Here is a 9,009-nt window from a genome sequence, read left to right on the forward strand (position 1 = left end):
GTTTTTTTTAATTAATTATCAAATAAACGGTTACTAGTTTACTTCAGAGTTGGTCCCGTACTCTTCAGCCCTTCACTGAACAGGAGTAGAGGTGTTTCAGATGTTTCACACTTTTTGTCACAGTTCAGTCATGCCATGCTGCTGGAGATAGTAGAGGTGCGGAGAGGTATCATGGAAAACCGAGCTTGGGTTTCTCACCAGTGTTTTAATACTATATATAGCGGCTACGTAAAATAAAAAGAACATTTCAAAATGAGACTCAAACTCGAGTGTGAAAGAACAGAAAGATGTGGTGGTGGTGGGGACAGAACTGTAGTTGAGATGCATAAAGAACATCTTTTCTGTTCTAATATCCACAGGCCTCAATCTTCTGGGCCTTGATCCTCTCCAGTCCATTTCTTTCAGGTTGCTAATGCAAATAGGAGGCTGCAGATTTACAGGCGTTTAAGTGTGGCTCCCAAATGACACATGGGAGAGGAAGGAGTGGAGAGGGCAATGATTTTTTTTTCTTTTTTTTTTGTCGTTTTGTTTTACTTGTACAGGGGTTAAATCGCTGTTTAAAATATGTAAGGTCTTATTTACATTGGTTTGGTTACAGAAACTAATAAAATAATATGCTGTCAAAACTAAAATGTCTGGTCTGATTCTTCACACTTTTTTGAAGAGCAGGGGTGCCAAAATTTTATGTGGAGGGCCACATAATTTTTCTTTAACTGTGGGCCGTGTCGATCTGTAACAGAAAATGGCCGAGTGACTACCAGTATTGTGTAGATTTTTAAAAAATTTGATTGTATTTATGACTCCTGATGCAAAATAATTTTGTACAGACAAATGAGCATTACGTTTAAGACTTGATGCTCTTTTAATTAGGTAACATCACTTTCATATTTATTGTTACTGAAATCTAAAGATTTACTCACTAATGCATACAGTTGGTGGGCAAATCTAACAAAAAAAATTAGGCTGTTATTAATTAGAAGTTAAGTGTATTTTAACATTAGCTAGGTTTAATTGTACTTGTCACTATCCGGTTAATTAAAAAAGAACTTGAATTACAATTAAGTACTAAAAAATGCTAACGGAAAATGTAATTATATACATCTAATTATATAATTAATAAATAATAAAGCACAGTCTTGCGTGTAAACACGTGGCATTAGTGATTCGTCACTAGAGGCCGCTCTTGTAATGACGGAAAACTGAAAGCCGGAAAAACTATTGGTATGGATTTTTGCTATTGGTTCCTCGACTTCAATTAATAGTAAAACATTTAAAAATAACATTTTTAAAATATTGTTGTTGATATTGTGTTCTGCTTCAAATGTGGGGGTTGTAGCTTGGGGACCCCTTGTGTATAAGTGTTTAATGAAGACTTAAATAGAAAATAATGAGCCATATTCATTATAGAATAACCTTTTATTCAAACATTGAGTTTGTACATAAGTTAATTTCATGAATAGCTATAAAATCGTTACCATGCTGTACTGGGTGATTAAAACGTACTGATTCTGACTAGCTAAAGCGAGACCGAGGGAGTTATGTATTTTCTGTAGGACAGAGTGTTGTGTAGTTTTATGTACAAGCAGTAACTTTGGCATGTGTTGGATCTCTTTCAAAACTTCCTTACAGTGCTGTATACATACGAACTAACGAACAAACAAACAAACGTCACTTACAAAACGTAGAAAAATAATTTCTCTAACACAAAGTGGGCCGTGCCACAAGACTTTATCAAACAAGACGGTTTGGTAGTTAGACTTTTTTTTTTTTTTTTTTATACAAGAAAGTAAATAATTTCTTAGTCATGGAATATTCTTCTCAAATGCATGTAATGACTGTAACACGCCGGGTTTAGCTTAAGAGTCGTTTCAGGTGACTGGCTGCCTGTGTTTCTGTTGGTGTGTTTTCCCACTAGGCTGCATAATTATCTATGATCCTGATAGTATTGGTAAAGGCCTGATATGTGCCTGAGGTCTCAGCTGGAGTACAGATTTATGAAACGTTTGCTGATGTGCTTACATCTGTGATCATTTCAAACTGTAAGTATGTGATAAGTCGCAAAGCCAGCGTAACCATATTGTTTGCAGTCTCCACTCTGCTTCCCTCTTTAACACTACTATATCTAACCTCCGACCCAAACCCCCTTCACTGTTGCTTTCCCAGCCGGATGTCATAAGACACCATATAGTAGTTATCCCAGGCGAAGAGTTTCCTCTGGGATGGGGTGTAGTCGATCATGCTGTTGTAACGATACCGGTTTTGGAAAGGGATTGCGACGGCCTTGCTTTGGCTAGTTGCCGTGTCGAAGCTGTAGTTGACTGTGGTGTTGGGCGAGGCATAGCTGGCCACTGTGTACAGCCTGCCGCAGATCATGAAGGTGTTGGCCACCGTTGATTTGCGAATGTTGGTCTCCCAACTCTTCTTCACCTCCAGGGTGTGAGGATCTAGCTGGGAGATCACTATGGCGCCTTTAGCCTTGTTGGTGCTGTAGATGACCCATAAGCCGTTCTCGTCCACAGCGAAGTCGATGTCTGTGTAGCCACCCCATGAGTACGGGAACTGACCGTGGAAGCCGGCATGCGGGAGTTCCCTGCGGGCTGCGACACTCTCTGATCCTAGCTCAAAGCGAATGAGCGTACGACTGCGGCGTCGCTGGTAGTAGAGTGACCCGCGGTACATGGCCGCCCCCGTGCTTTCCACCGCCTCAGGCAAGAGCAGCACTTTTGCCGGAAAGCCACGTGAAAGCTGATCCATGTCCTCGTAGCCATAGAGCTGGCGCACCTCTGTGCCGACTGAGTCGATTCGCCACAACATGTTGGAGCCGTAAGGACCCGCTGCTTCTGCGTCCTGCATCCACACGCCATACCTACCAGCGATGCTGTCTGCCTTACGGTGGCTCACGGGCTCTCCCACCCACACCAGCTCACCACAGCCTAGAAAATCAGAGGGATTACAAGAAACGGATCAAGTGAGAAATTTAGACAGTTGTCCAATGTTGCATCATGGAGGCTGAGGGAAAAAAATAAGTGGTAGCTCGGTGGATAAGAGGTTAGACTTCTGATCGGAAGGTCATGGGTTTACATCCCAACATCGCCGAACTCCCACTGCCAGGCCCTCCTATATTGGGCCCTCAATTGCTCAACTGTATAACCGAGATAACTGTAAGTCACTCTGGAGGGGGGTCTGCCAAAATGCCATTATGGCAGTAATGTGAATGCAAATGAAAGTTGCACACAAAAAATTTGGGACACGATTATCATTTTAAGTCTGTTAAAGTGACTAAATGCAATGAAGACATGCCACGTCATCCCAGAATTCTTGCAAGTGTAAGTGATCAGGGGTATACTTACCCTTTCCTTTTTAGTCCCTTGCTAAACATACAGCAAGCCCATTTCTAAGCGGCTCAAAGTACCACAGTAAAAATAGCTGTTTGTTCTTGTCAGCACAGACAGCAAGACTAATGTGTAATGTATTTATGGCGACGTTTTGGATCGTATCATGTATGTTAATGCGACTGTGTACCTTTACTGTCTTCAGGGTCCTCTGGTCTTGGGGCAGGAAATTCAGCTATATCAGCCTTCAACTCCTGGTAGGCTGGACTACTGTAGGACCAAGAGGGATCTACAGTAGAACAAACAGGCAAAACCATTGAAATATAAGGGAGAAATTGTAAAACTGAATGCCAGGAGGTGCACACACTGGTACATCAGTTATCCAACTGAGATATGGTCCATACGATATACTTTAGTCTCTAGCGCTCATATTCCCATCTTAAATATTCCAATTTGGTCCATTTCTTGTCTGCAAAACCTCCCGTTGTTTAATTTCCCAACCGAACGTTTTTCATGCGCATAATGTTCGCTTGAATGTGTAAGTGTTGGTGTGTTTGTAAAAAGTTTGAATTCACCTCTCAGATTGCTCGGGTCTCCTTGTGGTCTGCTTGGCCTGGAAACCAAATGAGATTGGGATGTGCCTATGGGTAAAAAAAAAAATAATAATAAAAAAAAATGAAAGTCACTTTTCCAGATGGGAAGAAAGAAGACTTTACAGCAATTCTTGGTATTTAGAACAAACAAGGCAATTTAAATCACTGGAACGTTCTGGAAGGCAAAAAAACTGCCCTCTGAATACCAGACACAGAGGGGGGGCTATCTCTGATCCTGGACACACCTGATCCTCTGTTCGCTTTAGAGCAGTGTGTCCAAGAGAGCTGGGTGGAGTTCAGTGACAGACAGGAATCTTTCAGAGGGAAATAAACAGTGCTGAGTGGATTACCAGCTGTTATGGAACTTACTTGCTCTCTTTGCACACCGTTTCAGGCTCGGCCGTGATTACAACATCAAGCAGCAATGTGTTTACAAGCATTCAATTACGGTCACTTCTTAATCCCTGAAGGCTGATAAGGAAGAGGTGCTGATGATTAATGGAGTAGGTTTTACAAATCAATATCTTAGCAAGCTAACTTTAGATTTAGTTGAAAATTTGTGTGAATTTTTAGCTTGAACCAAAAACAATTAGCAAACAATAGCAGGCCTAGGCCCAAAGGTACATGGTGTTCCTGATTTCTGTTTGTCTGCCTTCACCATGTCTTGCTTGATTGATATCTGAGTAGCACAATGAAAAACGTTTGGAAGCCAGTGGAGCTCCGAGTGATTTTTAACTGAACATAATTGCTTACACGTGAACGTTTTTCTGCTCAGGACTGCTGCCATAGTGTGTCTTTGCTGCTGAAATGATGTTACCCAAACATACCTTGATTAAATTTGTTTATTTGGTGGATGATGGTGGATATTATTTCACTATAACAACATTAACTCTGCACAAACCCAAGCAGAGATCGAGATATTACAGGATTCTTGGTACCTTTTCTTTTTATTTAAAGTGTAATAAGGCTGAAGGCACCTGACAATGGTTCTTTGACCATCCTTTACCCATTCAGTAAAATGTGATGTTCCTTGCAAAACAGTCATTTTTTAATCATACAATACAGCGTCTGTTAGATGAATATTAATATCCAAGTTCGATCTCATTCAGGTCTCATAGTTCACATAGTTTTAGTTACAACTATCCAATGAAATACAGTCACTACAGGAAAAATTTTTATGTTTCTGCGATGACGTGCAGCTCTTCCCAGCAGCTTGACCCGTGTGGAGGTGTTTAATAATTGATTCTAAACTCCAGTTTTCAAGCTGTAACCTTTGGGGTTTTTTTTAGGTTCTGGTTTATCGAAGTCATTCCCTCATCAACAACCGTGTGTTTCTTCTTTTGCTTCTTGTCCCCATAGTGATGGATGGCTTGTGTTTGACCACGTGTTTGGTCCAAAGATCAAAGTTGATAGACTAAGGTCAAGGATGACAAATGTTTAAATCGTTCTTACATTTTTGACATATTTTCGAGCATTTTTTCTGTCAGTGCTAGTTAGCATTCTTTTTCTATCGTTTTTCATTTTGTCCTTTATTTTGCTGGCTGGCTAGAATTCCTGATGTACTCATTTTCCCTCCAAAAATAAATGTAACCAAAAGAAATATTGCTGTAGATGTTTAATCTGATGTGAATTTCTTTTTTTATATTTGACCAAACTGTTTTTGCACAATGTATAACATCTTACATTAGTGCATGGAAAATGTCTGGGGGGGGAAGGTGTGTGTGTGTGTGTGTGTGTGTGTGTGTCTGTCCTTTTTTTCTTCTTCCAAGAGGGCTCTGACGGGGGTCCTTTGGCCTCTTACAAATAAGTGTCACCACAGTTCATTGCACCTCTTTTCCCTCTGTTTTAAGCATTTGCATTTTTCTTCTTTCTGGCACCAGGCTTGGCAGGCCTCAGCACCCAGTGTATAGGTGTCAACATGAGGAGTAGAACAGATGTTGAAGATAGACAAGATGAGCACAAGAAAGTAATAGAAAAAAGGAGGAGGTGAAAACATCTGTACTTTCTTATGTGAGCATGTAAAGTATTAAGTCCAGTGGGTAGTTTGCTTATTTGTTTCAGCTTGGTAACATATCAAGGCCAGATCAAGAAGCACTCATGTCATGTTCTAAAATCCCAAATAACCAAATTTCATATCAAATCAAATATGCCCCTTTTTTAAGTCAGGGGCTAGCATATTAAAAAAAATATGTACGCACTGCTTTCTCTGTTTCTTTTATATAAACTATGACAAACTGTTATTGAGTTCAAGGACGCAATTTCCTCCATGTGAACTTCATTCCATTTCTACTGCTCCCTGCTGATTTTAAGAGGGACACCTGCTTTTCCACTGGACCCACCTCAGTGTGTGACTAATTCTACCAGTCAGATATGATGATCTAAAGGGCACATGACTCATTGTTACCAGCACAGAGTCATAATTTACAGAATCTACTTGCTGATATTACTGGTGCACCTGATTTCTGGATTAACACTTGGCAACCCAGACTTGGCTCATCTTGGATCATATCTACACCCGATTTTCACTTGTTTAATCAGTTCATCTTTATTAAATATGCATCCTATGTAGCAGGAATGAAGGTCTGTAGTCAAAGATCTCTCGCTTGGAGCATAGAATCACTTCCAAATCATCAATCACAACAAAAATCTAAGATGTATTAATTCTGCCTTTTTTGGACTAACATCTCCACATGAATCTTCAGACACAGCAACTCTACAAATCAGCATTTTAAAGGCAAATAATCCAGAGTTAGAGAAGTGGGCTTACCTGTTCCTGCTTGGTGACTGCTATCATAGAGTGGCTGCTGTTGACATGGTCTGCTCCTCAGCCTCTCTGCCTCACGCCTGAGCTCCTCCACTGTCTGCTGGAGCTGCTCCACCTGCTGAGCCAGCTTGGCTTTCTCCTGCTTCAACCTGTCCCTCTCTCCTGTTACCTGGCTGTAGGCTGTCCGAAGTTCACTCTGAGCTCCAGTAACTGATGTTTCGCCTCCAGTTAAGCGGGTTATCAGTGCCTCGACCAGCCCCAGACGAGACTTCAGGGATTCTATCTCAGCACTGGATGCAGTGGCGGGGCAGCTGGACTCTGTAGGGCTGTCCACCATGAAGGTGTACTGGCAGCGCCTGTTGCGGTCGTTCCCTCTCAAAAAGCTGGCAGTGTTTTGAGCCTGAGTGCCTAGGAGAAGGCTGGAGATCCACATGATCATCAGGAACCGCATTGTGAATTGCTTTGCTTCTTCTTTGATTTGTTTATGCCTGGATGCTCCTCTGATCTCTATTTCTACACCACTTGTAGAGTAGCTCTCGTTCAGGCAGAATAAATTACTGAATTGTTGCCAGTGACAACTTAGTCTTAAGCCTCGTGTTCTCTCCTGATCCTGTGGTTTTCCTCAGTTTCCTAAATCTAGTATCGGAAAATTTATTAGTGATTGTTTTGGTTTGGTTTGTTCCTGGTTCTGCGCACAGGAGGCAATTTCTCTGAGGCTGGGGACCCCAGCAGGGGTTATTTATACAATCTAAAAGGGGGGGTGAAGAAGGTGGGGATGTAGGAGGGAACAGATGAGGGAGGGATTTTTTGTTCATTACTTTTTTCCCTTTTCTTGTCAGGGACTGTTTTAAATGTGTGTGTGTGTTTATTGTGCTTTTATTACGATGGATTTTTTAAAAAGTTGTTCTGCGGGTGGTTTCGTTTGGTCCTGTGCTAATAGGTGAGGATGTAAACGAGGACAAATCGATTTCTCTGTCCACATGTATAAACATTAAGTGATTTCACTTCGCCGGTTCTCGCCTGCCAAAGAGTTGAGCCCTTAATCTAACATCTGTTACAATGTTTCAGAGCACTTCAGTATTATTATACAATATTATATGAGCCAGGTGTGTGTTGTCATTGTGCTGGAACACCACGCTTTAAGAGCAGGTGATAAAGGAGACAATATGAACCTTGTAAAAGACTAATGGTTGCTCCTGTGGTGTTGTTGGACGATTTAAAGAGTATTATATCAAACATGTACATGGTTTACAGTGTCTGTGTAAGTGGTTTAGTGCAAGTCAGTGGAAGTGTGTGTGTGTTTGTGTGTGTGTGTGTGTGTATGGACTATTTTCTAATTCTGGTACTGTGTGGTTTTTGTGGCCCTATCATCTTGCTGCTGATGCTCCACCATTAAGGGGAACTTACAGCAGGTCATTTTAAACCTGCTGTTAGAAGAAGGTGGGGGGGGGGGGGGGGTGAGGCTAGAGAGGGTTACCCGTGTCATTAACCTGAAAAAATTATGGGCAAAATGTGCTACAATCATAAAGTTTGGGCAAAAAAACGTTTGCTCATTGGTCACCATCTGCAATTAGTAATTTTTTTTTTTTTTGCAAGTCGCTGTAAATTTGTGTTTTCTGGAAATGCGAATCTGAAGTATTTTAGTCTTTTTTTTAGGCTGATTATGAGCTCCCTCTAAACAGATCAAACACAATTGCCCCTTGACACCTGCCACCTGACCTATAACCTTACCTCTGCTTAGATTTATAATTCCAATTGAATTCCTTAGATTACTACCACTCAGATTTAGACTTCGATATACCCCAAACAAACTAGCTGCATATCTCAAGACTTATTGAATTGATAAGTGTAACTGTATGAGTGACAGAATACTATCAACACTTGACCATCCCACCCATGTATGCTTGTTGACCAAATCTCTTTGTGGTTACAATACCCTCCACTCTTCTCTGAAGGCTACATTGTGGAGATATTTGGCTGTAGAGATTTGTGACCAGGTAGTGATATTAATGAGAAGGTCTGAGGTTCAGTCAGGTCAGTGTTCCAGTTCGTTTCAAAGGTGTTAAGTGGGGTTGAGGTCAGGGGTCTGTGCAGGACACTCAAGTTCTTGCACTTTAGCTTTCACCAAACCAGGTATTCATATACACAATTCGAGAGTGTATAATTAGGCAAATAGTCAATTAAATCATTTTCATTTTATTAGAAATGGAACAATGGGAATGTTTTCTTATCAGTTTTAATTTGAGAACATTTATGAATGTCTACTTTGGATGACTAATTGTCTACTAATGGCTTTAACTTCCCTAAAAAGGGTACTACT

The 9,009-nt window shown here is 41.0% G+C and overlaps 1 protein-coding gene across 1 annotated transcript; it reads right to left on the reverse strand.

Moving 5' to 3' along the window:
* Positions 1-14: 14 nt before the first annotated feature.
* Positions 15-7,412, reverse strand: myoc (myocilin). The gene is made up of 4 exons (XM_083563346.1): positions 6,693-7,412; positions 3,908-3,973; positions 3,523-3,621; positions 15-2,933 (listed from the first exon to the last, which is right to left on the reverse strand). The coding sequence occupies exons 1-4, from the start codon at positions 7,138-7,140 to the stop codon at positions 2,146-2,148; spliced, it is 1,401 nt and encodes a 466-aa protein (XP_083419472.1). The 5' UTR covers positions 7,141-7,412; the 3' UTR covers positions 15-2,145.
* Between the last annotated feature and the right edge of the window lie 1,597 nt (positions 7,413-9,009).

The sequence above is a fragment of the Silurus aristotelis genome (assembly GCF_946808225.1).
Source record: "Silurus aristotelis genome assembly, chromosome: 15".
In the NCBI taxonomy this organism is placed as follows: domain Eukaryota; kingdom Metazoa; phylum Chordata; class Actinopteri; order Siluriformes; family Siluridae; genus Silurus; species Silurus aristotelis.